The 19,318-nt window shown below is 41.0% G+C and overlaps 1 protein-coding gene across 2 annotated transcripts in view; it reads right to left on the bottom strand.

The window, feature by feature from the left end:
• The window catches only part of FARP1 (FERM, ARH/RhoGEF and pleckstrin domain protein 1), a 181,221-nt gene extending 162,714 nt beyond the window's left edge, over positions 1–18,507 (bottom strand). Inside the window, exons 1-2 of one of the 2 annotated variants that reach the window (XM_018071128.1) lie at positions 18,408–18,507; positions 499–694 (exon numbers count right to left, since the gene is read on the bottom strand). In XM_018071128.1, coding sequence (XP_017926617.1) covers positions 499–669 — 171 coding nt within the window. In that variant the 5' untranslated portion in view covers positions 670–694; positions 18,408–18,507. Of the gene's footprint in view, positions 1–498; positions 695–13,519; positions 13,538–18,407 lie in introns of those variants that run through there. The other variant, XM_018071129.1, reaches the window with a different exon arrangement.
• Positions 18,508–19,318: the final 811 nt, after the last annotated feature.

The raw sequence follows: 19,318 nt of genomic DNA, 5'->3' as shown, positions 1-19,318 counted from the left end.
TGCTTTTCTTCTTTCCTTGCACTCAGTGCAAGGAGAGCATTCAGTGCCTATAACAGTGATATAAATTACTAAAAACTTTGATGATTTCAAGTTACTATCTTAAGGACTTGCCAGAGGAAAAGACAAAAAATATCTGTATAGATCTATGGTTTACTGGATCAAGAGCAAAACAGCAGCAAGGAATTACAACTGTTTAGAAAGTAGAGGAAACCACTAATGTAATATTTGAAGAAAAAAAAACTACCAAGGACTTTCACCTCTTTTGAAGCTGTTCAAACAGAAACAGGATAATAACTGTAATTTACAGTTGACTTCCCTGTTTAATGTTATTCTATTGCACCATCATCTATTTAATGCTGATATAGTAGCCATTTTCTCCACAACATGAATTCATTAGCCAAAGAATCACAGTTGAAATAAAAAGAGAATTAGGTTGAGAACATGCATTTTTAGAAATGCCTGAATAATCTTTAGCCACCCCAACCTCCACATCCTTACCGGAATGTCAAAAGTTTCTTGTGTGTCATCCAGCATCTGAATTTTAATGGAGACAAGTTTTCCTGGAGGTGTCATAGGTGGTTTCTGTCCATGCTCCAAAGTACTGATCCCAGCATTTTCCTGAGCTCCTAAGCGGGATCCTGCTGTTGGTCTCTGCTCTGTTTCACCCATGTTTAGGGAAACACGTTTCTTATACCTGATAAAAGAATAAGTACAAAGAAGACTATATCACTCATAAATAAGATGTTTTGCACATAAGCATCAAGGTATATATCCTTACAGCTGGCAAACCATATGACCATTAACACAAAGTAAGAGCCATCATGATTTTTTCTTAATGTCTCATATGAAGATTAGAAAATCAGGCAAACTTTTTACTTTTCAAAATACACAGGCTAATCACCTGCTGGGGTTAGGGCTGATAGACAAGCTACAGTAATGCACAATGGGAAATTATTCCTATTCTCCTGGAAAAGTAAACACAACCACATTGGAAATAGAGCATGACAGAAACCAGATTTCAGTTAATTATGTAAATTTTTATGTATTTATGAATCAGGCTCTTATCAGCCACAGCCAGGGCTGCCAGAGAAGGTAGGAAGGTGAGTAGAGCAGGTGGGACAACTCCCCACTGGCTGACCATCATTCTCTCTTGGCTACATCAGCATTTTTTCCTTCCAGCCTTCTCTGGCCCTTTGCAGCTGCCACCTTGTTTAAGGGCCTCCGAAGCAGGAAAGTCAAAGGGGTACAAGATCACAACAATTACACGGCCCAAATATTTGTTTTCTTTGGGGACCAGAGCTCTCTAGGCCCAGAGCCTGGCCCGATCCCACTGATGAGCCAAGGACTGTGAGGATGCATAACTGGGAAGGCCAGCAAAAAACAAAAGGAATAACACTGGTTGGGAAAAGCATAGGAAATCTGATAATCTACAGAGTTCTGTAAGTGAGAAGGGAACACCAAGCAATACACCTTCCTTGCCATTCTAGGGAATGGCTACACCTGCACCAGCTCGCCTGCGCTGCTCATTGAATGTGGATGTCTGCTCTATATCCATGGAAAGTAATCTGAGCAACTGGCTTGCTACTTTTGTTTCCATGCTGCTTTCACAACACATTATACAGTGCATTTCTGCTAAATAATTAATTCTATCCTAAAAAGGGACAAAGCTACAACAGAGATTCAGTGTGATTTTTCATTACCTAGCACAACTTTAAACCTTCTTTTTTAATTCAAGCACCACAGTTTTACTTGTTGAATGTTCCTACCCTCTTTTTGACACTCTAGCTGGGTTTCTGATGAAATCCACTGCTACTGTTCATTTATCTGTCTTGGTAAATGAATTTTCATTCTGCATGACTCTTACATGGTGATCAATGACCAAAACATGTAGCACACAGAAAGAATGGAAATACAACTTTCCAGCTGAACAGAGACACAGGAAGAGTACCACTAAACACTGCCTGGCTTTAACTCTGAGGTTACAATTATTGAGAAGCGTATATGGGAAAAATAGGAAGCACAAACCAACCTATGTATTTGTGAATGCATCACCAGTTCTACAGTATAGTATAAAGAACAGTGACAGGTAGTAAGATACCAGATCCCTCCATAAGGATAGACTAAAACCAGCCCTGTCTTTGACAAGATAAACCATTTACTATACATTACTCTTCCATGTCCCAATCTGTTCCCACAGATTTTTTACACAGCAAATACCAAAGAGTAAAAGATTTTAAAACAGCACTCCCATTAGAAGAAATCTTAGCTGAAAAGGAAGAGAATTAAAAATTAGGGATCCCACACTTCTAAATATTAGCTTAATAAGCCAAAACGAAGGCGAAATGAAAAACACAGGCAAGCTTTTGCAATGATTCAGCACTAGCCTACCCACCAAGGTTGGAGAGATACCAGTGAAACCTACCCAAGTCCATGCCAAACACTACTGGAGAGGCAAATTTTTCCTCAATTGGCATTGTAATCTAAAAATATAAAAAGAATCAATTAAATTAATCTTATTATTTAAAATTAATTAAATTAAGTCTTTTTATAAGACAAACAGTGCCAACAAGAAAACTGCAGTTGGAGGCAGGAATTACAGAATTCCAAAATTCCAAAATTCCAAGCTCTACATAGAAAGACTCCAGGCCCCCTTACAAATAAATCTGATTTTCCTGTGTGTGGGGTACACAGGAACATTTAAAAAGGTAACACAGGCATCCAGTCAGGAAGTGCCGCTACATACAAAGATTCTGGTCTGTGTTCATATTAATTCAAAAGCTGTTTTAAGAGCTCTTCTGAAGTTAGAAGAGCACAGACCACACCGACAGGGCAGAAAGAACCTCTACAACTGCTGTGTTACTACAGAAGTGTTTGGTTGTGTACTGACAGCCAAAGTGTCAGTGGATGAAGTGGATGAAGAAGAAACCTGTTCTTTCCATTAAATTGTAAACATAGGAATCAATCCAGTCATTTCAAGTGATACCATTAAACAAAAATCAATGCAAGGAAATATTACAAACATTTAATCTTTCTATAAATGCTTTTCTGACTAGATGATCTAGTGGCTCACACACAGATTCAGACAGGCCGATAACCTTAGTGAAACATGGAAAAAGTACTCAAATTTGGGAGCCAAAAAATGGAGGAAAGGTATAAGCAAAATTACTCCTTTATATAGCTAAGAGGTTTTTTATTATTATTAACAGTTAGTAATATAGAAACTCTTTATATATATATATATATAACCATTCAGTTATACACACACACTTCCCTTTGGAAGAAAAGATCTAAGAACTATTGGCCACCCTGATCACAAGCAACTGCTACTTAGAAAATTAAAAGCAACCTTTCATTTTTTTAATCAGCATGTCTAAACATCCGCATGCTGCACTGGACATTATTTAAGGTTTTCTTCTGCATGACACTAGTCTCACTAAGCTGCTGTCATAACACCAGCATAATATTTTTCTTATGCCTTTATGTAAGAGGCCTTAAAAATTACCCTCTCTAAAATAATGCAGCACATTAGTCAAGCTACATACCTTTCTCTAAATCACTTTGATCTAGAAGACAGTGAAGTAAGGTTACAGAACGCAACAGAAGAATATTAAGTAAACATTGAACAAACCTGGCAGGATTAGGATACCTAACGTCTGTCATGATGAAGAGATGGATCAGGTTTGGACAAAGGATAGAGAAATTAAAAGACACTCTAGTAGAAAGATGACAAGGAATTGGGGAGGGTATTAATGAAGAAGAAATGGCAGCAGCCAGCAGATTCCAAGGCTCTAACCAAAACATATGTGCAGGTAGACAACTAGTACAGGAGCAAAGAGAGTGGCAAACAAAAAGACTCATCTGAACCCTGAAAATTAAGAGTTTCTTCCTGCTCTTTTTGACAGCTGGTGAAACCCAGGGCCAAAATCACAACTGTTGTTTCTATTGGATGTCAGTGCCCTTCTCAGAAGTGGTGTAGCACCTGCAAAGATGGAGAGAAACCACTGCAGAAAGCTTACCTGCATCCTAACCTGTGTAAAGGAAGAAGTTATCTGAGACACCAAAGCTGCCCATGGGGGAGACGTGGCCCCTTCTGCTCCTTCCCAGCTCCCACCCATGCAGTCCTGCCTGATGCTGTGCACCCTCAACCTCCTTAGACTGAGCCAATGCAACTCTCTAGTCCAAAATGTCCTGATTTTCAAGATGGGCAAGAAAGAGGACCCTGGAAACTACAGGCCCGTCAGTCTCAATTCGGTGCCTGATAAAGTTATGAAGAAGATTATTTTGGGAAATATTGAAAGACAATGCAGCCATCGGTTACAGGCAGCATGACTTCATGAGAGGAAACTCCTGCTTATCAAACCTGATTTCCTTTTATAACAAGGTAACCCACCTGGTTGATCAAGGGAAGCCAGCTGATGTAATCTTTTTGGATTTCAGTAAAGCTTTCGATACTGTCTCACAGGATCCATCTGGACAAAATGTCCAGCACACAGCTGGATAAACACATCATGTGGTGTGTGAGCAATTGGTCATGGGTGGAGCACAGAGTGTTATAGTGAATGGGGTAACATCAGACTGGTGACCTGTCACTAGTGGGGTTCCACAGAGTTCCATCTTAGGCCCTGTGCTCCTCAACATCTTCATAAATGACTGGAGTGGAAGGGATACTACGCAAGTTTGCAGATGACACGAAACTGAGAGGAGCTGTTCACTCCCTTGAAGGCAGGAAGGCCCTGCAGGGAGACCTGGACAATTTAGAGGACTGGACAGTCACCAACCATATGAATTTCAACAAGGGGAAGTGCAGGATTCTGCACCTGGGATGGGGCAACTCTGGATGTTCGTACAGACTGAGGAATGAGGTGTTGGAAAGCAGTGCCATGGAAAGGGACCTGGGGGTCCTGGTCGATGGCAAGCTGAATATGAGTCAGCAGTGCCCTGGCAGCCAGGAGGGTCAACCATGTCCTGGGGGGCATCAGGCAAAGCATTGCCAGCCAGTCAAGGGAGGGGATTGTCCCGCTCTGCTCTGCGCTGGGGCAGCCTCACCTTGAATATTGTGTGCAGTTTTGGGCACTGCGGTATAAGAAAGTTATCAAGCTCTTAGAGAGCATCCAAAGGAGGGCAATGAAGATGGTAGAGGGCCTTGAGGGGAAGGCACATGAGGAGTGGCTGAGGACACTTCGTCTGTTCAGCCTGGAGAAGAAGAAAGTGAGATCTCATTGCAGTCTACAACTTCCTCATGAGGGGAAGAGGAGAGGCAGACATTGATCTCTTCTGTGGTGACCAGTGACAGGACCTGAGGGAATGGCCTGAAGCTGTGTCATAGGAGGTTTAGTTTCAATATTAGAAAAAGTTTCTTCACCAAGAGAGTGGTTGGGTGCTGAAACAGGCTCCCCAGAGAAGTGGTCACAGCATCAAGCCTGATAGAGTTTAAGAAGCATTTGGGTGATACTGTCAGGCACTTGGGGACAGTCCCATGCAGGGCTAAGGGTTGAACTTGATGTGTGTCCCTTCCAACTTGGCATATTCTGTGATTCTGTAAAACAATTCAGTGTTTTGGTTTTGGCTGGATTAGCAAATCAAATCAGCTCTCAGCGGGTTGGCAAACCCAAGGCCAGGAAGAGCTAAGACCAGCCAGCTGCTTGGCAAACCACTGGCCTGACTCAAGCTTTCTCACCTAACTCTACCTGAAGCAGCTGGAAGGCACAAAAAAAAGCTTCAACTGCCATTAGATAGACTAGTAGATGTTGTTTTGTCCTAATCACACATTAACGATCCTTTTATACAGATACTAAATGCTTAAATTAAAATTTTAAGGTCTGTATATACTTATGCAGTAGCTTGACAAAGGCCACAATGTGGTTCAGCATAAAGCCACCTTAGTTCTCCGTGTCCAAAACAGCCACATTTCATAGCATCGGAAAGGTTCAGGCCAATCAAATTTTCCACATGTTTTTCTTCGGCAGGATGAAAAAAGTATCAAACTTACTTAGACTAAAGGGAGCTAGGAGTATAAACAGCACTTGGGGGTGGGGGAGAGGTAGGGGTGGAAGGAAGAGCAGGGGGGCAGAAATAAAGGGTTACAAAATTACAGTATACTGAGTGAAACAGAAGCAATAAGCCACTGTTTGAAATGAAAACAAAGCTCATATTGAAATAGATGCCACTCTCATCTGTTTACTACTCTGCTCTTCTAGATCAGGCAAAGAGGATTGGACATTTGATGCAGGAGGTTCTTGAAGCCTGAAGAAGCATATTATAGGGTGAGAATGGTACCAGGTATCTAGGCCTTTTCCACTTCTTTTGCTTTACTTAAAACACATTTTCACAGCGTGAAGCAGAAGGAAGCACACTGCTCACTACACTCCTCTTAAAGATGGTGAAGCCTGAGGCACAGTGGGATGATGTGAGTGGCCTGTAAAGTCACTGAGGAGATGAGATGTAGGGCTAAAGTTGCAGCCAAGGCCTCTAGGATGCTGGCAAAACATTGTCTCCAAGCTCCTATGACAATGGAATACTTGAAAGAGATTAAAATAATCAATATAACCCATAACACCAGATGAGATGACTCAAACTGACTCAACGGCTTATAAGCCATCAGTAAGAACAAGGAAGGCACCAGAGGGCTAGAAAGGAACAAATTCAATTCAGATCTTCCAAAAGATAACGAACATGAAGCAGCAAGGAGAAAAAGATGCAATTCACACAAAGTGTTCACACATGCTTTTAACTTTCAGCTTCTTGTAAAACTTTTGGAAAGCCTCAGCTGTGGAGAGAACTACAACAAATACTGCTTCTAACACTCGTGTCAAGTACTCATGTTCAATTGTAAGCACTTTCATACTTGCAGAAAACCACAACACTTGACACACTGGAGTAAGTTTAAGAAATTATAATAAATAAGGTATAAGGAATGACATGATAATATGCACAGGTCACAGGTGGAGGGCTCAGAGACAGCAACTGTGGAAAATCTCACGATGAAAGTGAAGATGCCACCCCTCTCTCTGAGGTTCAGTCTACCACTGCACAAGACATTAATGATCCAAAGCAGAGAGAGCAGGGCATCCCTGCAACTCAGCCATCACACTGCAAAGGCTAATTTATCAACCAAGTCCACTTCTCATATGATGTGCTTATCCTTTACATTATCCTTCTGATTTCTTTTTTCCTCCCCATGGACAACAGCAAAGCAGGTATAATCATAGAGCTCTACAAAAGCACATAGCAGACCTGTACACTTTCAGTAACAGAAAATTCTGTATGTGCAGCATAAATTGTCAATGACACTGCATTTTCATTCATATACCAGAATTACCATAAAAATTAAATAAGAGAGCAAGTTATTTGAACCAATATTAAAAAAAAAAATAAAAATTCATAATATAACAAGGAAAAGGACCAGGAAGACTGAAACCAAATTCAATTTGAAATTATGGGTAGCAGGGCCAATACAGCTCAGGTTTTTATACTGAGAAACATTATTCTGGTAATTACCACAAGTCCCTGGCAGACTTCTACAAAGCAAATACGACTATAAAAAAAAATTAAGTTATTCATATAAATATCCTGACCTGGAAGAGACCTGCAAGGATCAAAGTCCAACTTAAAATTTCTTTCATAAAAACCCACAATTTTGAAATTGCATAGAATTACAGAATGGTTTGGGTTGGAAGAAACCTTAAAGATCATCTTGTTCCAACCCTCCTGCCATGGCCAGGGACACTTTCCATTAGACCGGGTTGCTCAAAGCCCCATCCAACCTGGTCTTGAACACTTCCAGGGATAGGGCATTCACAACTTCCCTGGGCAATCAGACACCTCACCAGTACCTCACCACTCTCACAGTAAAGAACTTCTTCCAAATACCTAATCTAAACCCACCCTCTTTAAAGCCATCACCCCTTGCTCTATCCCTCAACATCCTTGTAAAAAGTCCCTCTCCAGCTCTCTTCTAACCCTCTCTTTAGGTACTGGAAGGCTGCTAGAAGGTCTTCCTGAAGCCCTCTCTTCTCCAGCCTGAACAACCCCAACTCTCTCAGCCTGTCTTCATGGGAGGTGTTCCAGCCCTCAGAAACCATCCCCAGCACTTGCTCAGCTGAGAGCTCATGCACATCAGGAGCAGCAGCAGTGGAAGTTGATCTAAAAGGCAGCAGACTCATGCATACAGCATAATATTGCAGCAATAAGTGGCAATTTTTCAAGTCATGCTACATGGAATGAGTGGCTCAACCTCATTCCAGGCAAAGAACCACCAGAATTCCTTTTTTGAATTGGATTCACTGTGTACTACAGGAGACAGCTCTAGGGAATACCTAGAGGCGATTTACCCTTTTCACAAATACAAAACAAATACTCTCTTGTAAAAAGGAGAACTCCGCAGCAGAGGAGGGGGGTGTTTTTTGAAAGCTCTGAAGTTACCATAATCTTAGGAGTCTTTGGCAGTTTCTCATGGGAGAATAAAGAGGATTTCTCAGAAAAGCTTCTCTTTAAAGTGTGACTTTCTTAAGGAACTACCAAAACGCACAAACAGCTGCCTCTCTGACACAACATTCATGCTTCACATTATTCCACACAGAACCTCACATACCCTTGATATTATAAAAAGGTCCTTACAAAGAAAAACACAAATTAGAAATCTGACATAAATCCAGAATTTTTTCATTAGGCTAATGGACCAGCATTTTTGTGGAAGCAAAGAAATGTGAAAAGTTTTAAATAGAAAAACAGAACAAGCTTGAAGAGCAGTAGTGCAGATACAGATGTCTGTTTCTCTGCTTGCACCCTGCAGACTTGGCTGCTGAGATTCTAAAGGAAGCCTAGCAACTGAAGGTAGTTCAGGGATTTGTGTTCCGACTCCTGTCTGTCCTTACTGCTCACATCCACAATATTCAGATAAAGAAAGAATTATTATAAAAGGCCAATTCATTCACAATATTCATATAGAGAAGGAAGCCAATAAAAAGCCAGTTCTTCCACACCACTGGGCTGTCTTCTAGCTCAAAAAAAAAAAAAAAAAGTCAACATTGTAAGCGATGGCTGCTTCAGGAAGTCAGAAGTAAAGAGGCTCTAGGTGAGGTATGGTCAAGAAGATCAGCAAGAAGATAGATCATGTCTAGTCCCCAGTACAATTAGTGGGAAAGAGGATGGACAGGAAGCTCCTTAACTGGGCTTAATTTCTAAATACAGATTTTTTTTTCCTGTCCCTAAAGACACAGAAAATCAACTTTGAAAAACCTGCCTGCTCAAGAAAACACCATGGTTGTCAACTAAAAAGTAGACAGACTTGCAAAAGCAAGTCTCAGAATCAGATTCTTTAGCATTCTGCAAACTTCCTAAAATTTGCAGCAATAAGAAATGTCCTCAGCTATGCGAGATTACCCATAAAAGAATAAAATTCATCCCCTGTATTGAAAATAAAGAGAGTCCACAAAGTTGCATATCTTGGTCAGACTCTGAAAACCTCTAAATAACATTGTTTTATCCCTTAACCCAGTTTCTATGGGATGGTTATGCAAATGGACAGACTAAGTACTCAGGTTTGTAGAGCAATACAATATGTTTAGTTGTTAACATCAAACTAGCTAGAACATGAAATCAATGTCTAATTTAGGGACCTAGGCAGTAACACAAAGCTTTAAAAAAACTAACTATTCAGTATACCAATAATGTAGCCTGAAATCCAGAATAATGAACATTTATGAATGTACAGGACATAAAACACCTCTTGCAAACCTATCTGTACAGCATTCAGAGTGCCTTAATTAATTTCTGCTTCTACCTTTAGGGTCACTGAGCTTCCAACTGGAGCTCATTTATCTTCATTGCATTCAGGTCCTAAAACTGTCTGCAATTCTGTGGCACCAGTAGCTGTCCCAGATTCCAATTCTTCTGCCAGATGTCAGCAAAGAGGAGTCCCATCCTGCACACATCTGATGTATGCTATCATTTTTCCTCAACCACACACCTGTCAGTAGGTCTATCAACAAGTGCAGCAATAGGTTTCTGTATGCTTTTGCAATTGCCTCTGCGAAAAAATCATCCCCTATCGACAAATACAGATTGTTCTGTGAATCAAGCCAGTCTAGTCTACGAATATTTTTTTTTAACCCACAACATTAAAATTAGTTTTGATGACTGTCAATGGTATTAAAAAAGTAAACATATTGATTTACTGTGTGTAATGTTTTCTGGACAACCTTGCATTAGAGACTTACCGCAGGCAAGGAACATTTACTTTCTTCCTTGTATCTCACGCAAGCAAGCAAAACTACTGTACATATGTCAGTGATCAATTAAGTAAGTAAAACTTCACATGCTCACTCTCTCAAAGGAACCCCTCAGAAACCTCTTCATACAAGTTACTCTTGGGACTGGTTGTGATCATTTCCTAACCTCTGGAGAGTTGTCTTCACTGTTTGCTCTTCACTACCCCTTCATGGCACCCTTATACCACGATCAGCATTACTTACTTGAATTGGGAATGCCAATGTCATATTCAAACCAACACGGCCAATTTTAAAGTTTTTAATTCAGGTTTTAAATCAGCCAGCTCGAAGACACTGTACAAACAAGTAATTCTGGCTATTCCTGGAAAGAAAATTAGTGTCTCATCTGCTAAGCCAAGGGGATGATTAGCTCCAATTGCTCAATTAGTGACTCTCACCCAACAACTATATTTTCACTTCAAATCCAAAGGCACAGTCTGAGCAAAACAGGGAGCTCATGGAGCCATGAATCCCTTAATAGACCAGAGGGAGATATTTCCACACAAATGCTTCATTTGTTATTAGACAAGTTAAAATTTGAATTAAATATTGCCCACTTGCTTTGCATGAAGTTCAACACAATGTTCCCCATTGAAAGTACTTTCCTGAAACTTTACTTTCCTGGTTGAACAGGCCACACCTTTTCTACAAAATTTCTGCTTTATCTCAGGCCAGGGACAAGGTATTTCTTCTTTTCTGTGAAACTCCCAACCTGTTTTCTGAGATGTTTTTCAACCTATTGACGAAACTGCTTGCATGAGAAACTATGCTTAGGAAGAAGGTGTGAGCTAGTTCTATCACATACTTACATATTTGATTTTATTGACACCCCTTCCATTTCACATAACCTGCCAATTCTGTCACTAAAGCCTATGAAAAAGTAAAACTCAACATGCTTGCACAAGTAACAAAATCCAATATAAAAAAAAAATCTATGAGGGAAAAAATATTAAGAGTAAAGAGTGCATAAGACACATGCTGAAGTAACTCAGCTAATCCTTTACTGATGATAAAATGTGTTGTAGAAGTGAGAGTGTACATGTTATCATTTTATGAAGACGTAAAGCATTTTAAAGTTGAGATATAAAAACATCATCATGTGGGCAAAAAGCTATTTCACATTATGAACAGAAAGACTGTGGAAGCTTTATTGCCACATGGTAAATGCTAGGAACATATAAAGAGAGCCTAAGAAAACCCCTATTTCTTGTGTTTCTAGCCAGCACAGTTTCCTGATTAATTGGGTCATCACCTGAGCCCACAGTTTGTCACTAGAAAACACAAGCAAAGTGAGTAAAATCTTAAAGCAGTTTGGTGGTTCAATAGTAGTACGAATCACTCCTGAAGCCATTAAAAGCATTTTATAAAACCCTTTCATGCCATCACTCCACATAAATAAAGCTGTTGCACCAGCTGGAGTGCTCTGGGCTCATTCACCCATACAACACCTCATGTGAAAGCCAAGCCGAATGTGCTTATAGTAGAAGAAAGTAATCTGATTTACTTCCAGATTTAACAGAATTCTGAAAGGGATCCAGCAACTCATACCGAGCTTCAAGCATAACGTAGACATTTTCCATGAAATAAAAACATGTCAAAAGAATAAATAACACACTACATTAGCACTACTGTTCAACAGTTGGGGGAAAATCTGACAGAATCCTGTTTTTGAGAAATGAAACAGCTCAGGGGAAATGCTATTTCTCTGAACCAAGTATGAGCATATAGTAGAGGTATTCACACTGCCTAAATGCAAGCCAGTTCCTCCAGAAAGCGGTTAAGCATCAGAGACTAATTCAGGTATTCAGTGACCCTTCAGAGGAGCTTCTCCATGCCTTGAGCATGCAGGTCCCTAGCAGAAGATCAAAATGCAGCTGTCTGCATGCCAAGATCACATTCTCCCTCACTCACTCACTCTCCTCCCTCTCCTGCTGAGAGCCATCAGTTACAGCTTGTTGCACTGATGGTGTGTTGCACAAGTAGGGAGCAAAAGCTCACGAGCTTGCCACCACACACATTGTGCTGCACAAAAAGGGTAGGTACCCTTGTGGTACAGTGGCTCAAAACCACAGAGGACAATGACATCACTCTTCAGAATTATGCAGCCAGGGAAGACGCCTATCCAAACATGTTAAATTGAAGCCATAATGGCCTTGACTAGATTACTCTATGTCCAAAGCCTGTGATCAAACTCCCACAAAATTATTACATAGGTTTTCCACTAGGAAAAACGTATTTGTGGTCACAGTTATATGCTCAGTATACGACCCACTACAAAACCAGAAAAAACTCCTGAAGTCCTTAAATATTTAAATGTCTGTTCCCAAAACAGACTTCTTATAAGTTTGTAAAACTGTTTGATATAATTGAATTTAAAATGATTGTTTTGTTTGGTTGTTTGGTTCTTTTAAACGAAGACTTTAAACAGAAGCCTTTATCATTCTTGACCAAGGAAATACCATGCTTGGTAATGACACAGTACCCAGCAAGAAATACTCATACCATCAAGAGAAAAATTGCTTTACGTACTGTTGTTTAGAAAACTACTTCATAGATTCATTTGCATACTGGTGAAGATAAAATGGGTCATGATGCATGATTGTATAATATCCAGATTCAAATACCCTGTAGCGTTTTAAAATTATATCTCTACTCTTCCTTCAAAAATTATAGCAAAATTTTCAAACTTGCTTAGGTTTCTATCTCATTTCTCTTTGTGCAAATACTTGAATAACTGAAAGACCATACCTGCTCCAAACAGCACAGTCTGGACACCCTCTCCTGATCTTTCAAGCTAAAGTGCTTTTCTGTCTTTAGATATTTGATAACAATGCATTTATTCGGTGCAGAGAAGACAGATGCATGGATATACTGTTGCCAGGTTGCACAGGTACATTCTCATTTATGTCTGGCTAAAATATAAGTATTATATACATTGTATGGAGACAGACTAAGGTTGGTTTTCACATAAGACATATTTAGACTAATATAGTTCTATTAGGTACTGCTGTGTCCGCAGAATAAATGCCCTACCCCACTGTAACTAACTTCACAATGAAAACTAACATAAATCACTCAAAAGCACAGCACTATTACAGCAAGCTTTAGAACCTGCACCTACAGAAGGGCTTGCCTGTTCAACCACCCCATTTGTCTCTATCAACAAACCTGTTTCAGTGCAGATTACATCCCTGTGGTTTTTGTTACAACTCCAAACTGACTATTCACCTGCTTGGAAGTGTGAAAATTACCTGTGGAATCTGTACTTTTTACTACTAAAGGAGACAGTGGAAAGCACCAATTCTCTTGTTCTGTCCTCTTCCTTGCAGTGCTCACGAGAGAGAAAGCAGAAATACTGCCAAAGTGGCACACCAGTCTGCACTGATCTCCTCAAAATGTCATTGGAAGTAACATTCCAAAACAACCTTTACAACCTAAGGAAGATAGAGAAGCATAGGACTCAGATCCTTTTTTAAAATTCAGATATTAAGAGGCAGAAGTTGCCAGTGAAAGATCAAGCAGAAAGAGGGACATAAATAATACATTTTAAATAATCCCAAGTGAATGCTGCCTGAAAGATTGTAAGGGGTCCTCTCAGTAAATACAAGGCTCCCAGTAAAGCAGCACGGCAGAGTGTATTTCTGCGCCAGGCAAACAGGCAGGCTGGGTATTAGATTGCTCTTCTTCCCTTGGAGAACATCCTATACTCCTCATATTCCTTTCTTGGCTCCTGAGTCTCAGGTAACTTTAGATTATGCTGAACACAGAAATCAGCCTTTATACCATATCCAGTGGTAACTCACAGCATATTCATGGCAGGCAAAGACCTTTAAAGAGCACATAACTAGTATCTCCCAGGAGTTTTTCCTTGCTGACCATGCTCAAACTTTGCACACTTTCCCAATGGTAACCTAATATCTAGCCACAGAGAGGGAGAGCACATGCCAGCCTGGGAACAGAGGAGTCCAAGACTCCTTTCATTTCAATAGCTTCCCAACTGGAGCAGGTCCAGGCTCTGGAGCAGGTCCAGGCCCTGGAGTGGAGGAAGCCCATCTTTCCTGTGCTGGCCATGGTGGGGCTGCCAGCACCCGAGCAGCAAGGAAGCGGAAGGCGTGCATCTGGAGTGCAGCACGGACAAATGCCAGACCCGAGGGAGATGAAGGAACAGACTGGGACAAGGGCCCAAAACAAGAGGGAGAGCAAGCACGGCGGGCAGGGAAGGGAGCCAGGGATCCCAAGGCAGTGAACAAAACAAGGCAAGAAAATGGACAAAAGACGATTGCATGTGAAAGAAAAACTGGACAAGGATGGGGAAGGGGGGCCATGACAGGCAAAGTATCTGGTCTCTGACAATGAATCTGGAAGGGAGGAGAAACTGTAGGTGAAAGATAAGTAAATAAAAAGTCAAGAACTGGAGACAGGTCCCTAAAATGCAAAAGGATTGTCAGGAAGGGCAAAAGAAGTGGAAGACAGGGGGTGGGGGGGGAAGTATGCCATATCTGATAGAAAATAGCTTATTTCCTTGAGCATGAACAATGACATCAGGTTTTATTCCTGATGGATTCCTCAGGATTTATTCCAAGCCTGTCAGAGGTCAAGAAACATTTGGACAACACTTTCAGACACATGGTGTGATTCTTGGGGCTGTCCTGTTCAGCATCAGGAGCTGGGCTCAATGATATTTGTGGGTCCCTTCCAATTCAGGATATTCTATGATTCGGTGATTTCCTTCCTGAAGTCAACAGCCCTGTTCTGCATGTACACAACAACTCAGAAATCTCTCCCTCTCTTAGGCTGGAGAGCTGTGCAGAGGAACATGACAGTCTGCTGCCACTGCAGCTCTCATCTCTCACCCCACGGCCAGAAATCCCCACTAAAGGGTATAAAATGTATAAGTGCTATGGTAACTTTTATTTTCAAACAGAACAGATTTTAATTTTTTTCTTTAAATAAGGGAAAAGCACACAACTTAGAGGAAGAGCGGAGAATCAGGAACTGTTTGTGTTTAAACATGTCATCAAACTACAACTTATCCTCTCCTGTTCTTGCACACCATAAGCTTTACCAATTTCCCTCCTTGGACCCGTCCAAGACTGCTCTACCTCTTTCACCGCACAAGGAAGCACAGCCAGTTACAAGAAGGCACTCAGGATTTCTTTTTTCCACCCTGTTCTATTCTTAAGGCTTATTAACCCCTTGAACTCTACTGTTAAAACAGAATAAACAACTACCTTTCTGCTCTTTCTGTATAGCAGTCTGATTTACTCTGTCAAAAAGTACTTACTCCAACTTCACAATTGTCAGAGGAGGAGGCATCACAATATCCTTACTTCCTATATGAGAATTTGCAGACAGAAAACCCAGGTCCTCAAAAACGTAGATTTTGCCTCTACTAGGAGTTTGGAGTCTAAATCTGTTTGTTAATCTAGGTCAAGCAGAGTGTAAACCCACTGATTCTGTACTCCCAAAGTGAGACTCTTTGGGCCTAACCATCCTTCAAGTATTTCATATCCCACAACATGCCTCACACATGATTACAGGCTACCTCCAGAAGCATGAGGCTTTCTGAAAATTAGCTCACAGAATCACAGACTTGTTCTGACTTGGAAGGGACCACAAGGATTATCAGGTCTAACTCTTAAATGAATGGTCCATACAGGGGTCAAACCCACAACCTTGGTGTTATTAGCACCATGCTCTAACCAACTGAGCTAATCTCAGGGTCTTAGATCTCAAGTTTATCAAGTTTATTAACCATTCTCTGGCTTTTAAATCCCTTCTAGTAATGCAGGGAACTCCATCAAGAACTGAATCCAGTTCCTTAAAAGCAAGAGGCCATCAGCCCTCTTGAGCCACCCTTCTCTTTCAACATCTGCCAAAGGCAAGGAATGAGAGCTTTCTCACAGACAGCATAATAGACAACAGTGTCCTACAGGAGAAGAACTACCATACCCAACAAACGAGATAAAGATTGTTACACGGGAAAAACACATCCAAATAATTTAAGATTGTCTCATAAGTCACAAAACGGAGAATTGCAACTTTTCACTATGGACTTCTGTTTGCAATATTAATCACTTTCTTTAAACAGTATCTAACCTATAATAATATTTCAAATGTTAAGATGTGTTGACTTCTCATGTTAACTTTAAAGAAAGCAAGTAACACTGGCACTACCTTGAGAGTCCAGAAAACAGTATCCTTAATTTTAATAACTCCTGAATATGAATATTTTAATTCCTACAAGGTCTACAAGTGAAGCATCTGCCTTCAAATAACACCTCGTTATCCAGACAAAACAAACAGTGTATGATTTGATGTTTTTGGCATTGCATTCCCCTCCAACTCCTCTAATCCTGTAGATCCACCAGCAACCTAAGAGTTCTTCCATATATAAATATATATATATATATGTATGTATGTATGTATATATACACACACACCTCCTATCTCTGATTCTAGCCATCTGCCACCCCCAAATAGACATACAGAAACACACAACATTCTCTTCATCTTTAAATGAAGGAGGTGAGCACTTGTGCAAAGCTCAGCACATTTCAGGAGAGGGCACACGCATAAGCTTTCCCATGTGGAGCGTACTGGTGCACAGTGAGTAGAGCAAGGAAGTAGCTGGAAGCATTGGAGGGAACAAAAATGGATGTAAAATGACGCAACTGTTAGATAGATGGGAGGAGAAAGAGATGATCATCTACTGTGCATTGATGTAATATTATGCAGGTTGATTTATTTTATGTAAATTCATGCATATAATATTTCCAGGGGTTTAAACCACTACAGGAGAAAGAAGGTCCATTTAAAGAATATCTAAACATATGCCAGATATGGAAAATGTTCCTCTCTAGCATCAGAGAGGATTATATTTTCATAAGGTCACTTATATGGCCTGGCCCTGTAATTTGGGCTGGCCTGCATGAAGCAGTCTGCACTTCTCTCCAGGGAGCACACAACCAAACACAGATGGTAGTCACTCTCTCATCGTTGGAGGCTTCTAGAAACTCATTCAGCTTCAGTTTGGTTTGGGAAACTGGAAAAAAATCACTAAATGTGAAAAAACTGCCTTGAACTGCATGTGAAAAAACTCCCTTAAAGCAAGGAACTCTGTATTTTATGAAAATCCCAGTGTGCATCCTCTGAAAAGGATGGCATACTCACCTCCGCTCCAAGAAGAACAAGAAAGGTTCTTCAGAATAAGAACCTAACAGCCAGCCCAACCTGCCCATGCCCCAGCCCCAAATACTGTACCCTGTACTGGCAATGAACAGGCCGAGGCAGGTCCCTGCCTCTGTGGGAGGCTGAGAAGGCACATTTCCCTCATCTGTACTTGGGGGCTGCTCTTTTCCTGCTCTCCAGCTGCCAGTTGGGCACATAAATACTGCAGAGTATCACACAGAGGAGCAGGAAAGCATAGGCACAGGTTGCAGCTACCAAATGCAATGCAGCACAGCATGCAAGCAAGAGAAAAGACTTTAAAAGGTTTAATCTCTTCTGAATAGCAGTTCTACCTTAAGTGGTCCTATCCACAGCCCTAGCTATCCTGTACCACCTCATTCCTTAATATACAAATTTTGTCCAATATGGTATATGAAAAAAGAAGTCATAACTCTGATCAGTTCAGAAACATGAGAAAGTTTGAAAGCATGTACAACCAGTAAATAAAGCAAGAAGTGAAGGAAACAGCAATACACTGCAGCCACTCACTAACACATTTGCACCCTGACATCACATCAGTCCTTCTCCATTCGGTCCCTACAGAGAAAGGTTAGGGCACCCTGACCACAAAAGCAGCAGCAGGAAGAAAGAAAAGGCTTGGTATCAGTAGCAACACATACAAACAAATAAACTTACCACAGCTTCTCTTGGGCAGTCAAAGCCTTAGCGATGAAAAGAGGATAGGCAGAACCAACACCTTGTTTGCCAAACAATCTACTAACACACCACACAGGATTTTTTTCCCCTTTGCAATTCAACCCAGAACACTTTCCCTTTGCTCCAAAACCTGTCACTAAATGATACGAATTGATAAGGCCACTGTGGGGCTATTTACTTGCTTGCCAACATAAATAGGCGCAACACGAGTCACAGGAGTTACACACCAAATATAGTAACACAGTATCTCACCCCTCAGCTTTTGGTGCATCAATTCAACAGGAAGCAATGCAGGAAATCCAAGGCATCGGTATGATTCCAATCCATGCCCTTCCTGTCTGGGAAGAGAGATCTAAAACCATCTGGGACTCCTGCTAACAGAAACAGTCAACACCTCTGTTGAAGGCAAGGGGGAGGAAAATTCAACTACACAACCCAAAGCTAAACTAAACATAGTTTAGCCGGCACGCATCAGAAGAGGCCATTATTAACTGCCCAGCTGTGTTCCACCTCCATTTTTCTGACATTCAAAGACAAACAGCACTGCAATACAGAGGTAGTGAAGCCATGCCAAGCAAGCTCTAAGCATGCCAGCCAAGGCTCTGTAGCGATGATGCTGTCTCAGCAAGGACATCGAGAAGGGGAAGCAGCGGTCACCCAGTTTGCCTCACCTAGCTCCTTGCTGCCACAGATCAGGCACTGCTGTAGACAAACCAGTATTTTAAAACTCGTCATGCTTGTTACAACACGATCCTTATCATGTCTGCAATATCCTCATTGTGGGGTTGCAGGAGACACAGCAAAGCTGCCAGTTGGACTCTGGAAGAAAAGCCTGTTCATGCAGCAGTACAGGTTGCTAATGGCACATCATCATGTACTCTGTAAATTTCCCCTGATGAGCACGAGCCAATGTCAAGGTTATAATTTTCAAAGGTATCCCCAGGATGGTCCCTTACAGACTCAGATTATTGCAGTGGTTTGTAATAAGCTACAGTCTACCAGAGCAGCACTACTGAAGTGTAAGAGACAGGAGCAGAAGGTAATAGCCTTGGCACACTACCAGGGAAAGTCACTCCTCAATGTATTAGATACTTGGATGAACTTTCCTCTTTAAAACAAAACATCAAACAAATTTGCCTGACCTGTCAGTCAATAAATCCACA

Source organism: Manacus vitellinus, unplaced genomic scaffold, assembly GCF_001715985.3.
Source record: "Manacus vitellinus isolate BGI_N305 unplaced genomic scaffold, ASM171598v3 scaffold_2_pilon, whole genome shotgun sequence".
NCBI classification, from domain to species: Eukaryota; Metazoa; Chordata; class Aves; order Passeriformes; family Pipridae; genus Manacus; species Manacus vitellinus.
The sequence above is the reverse complement of the archived record's forward strand: the minus strand, read 5'-3'. Positions and strand labels throughout refer to the sequence as shown.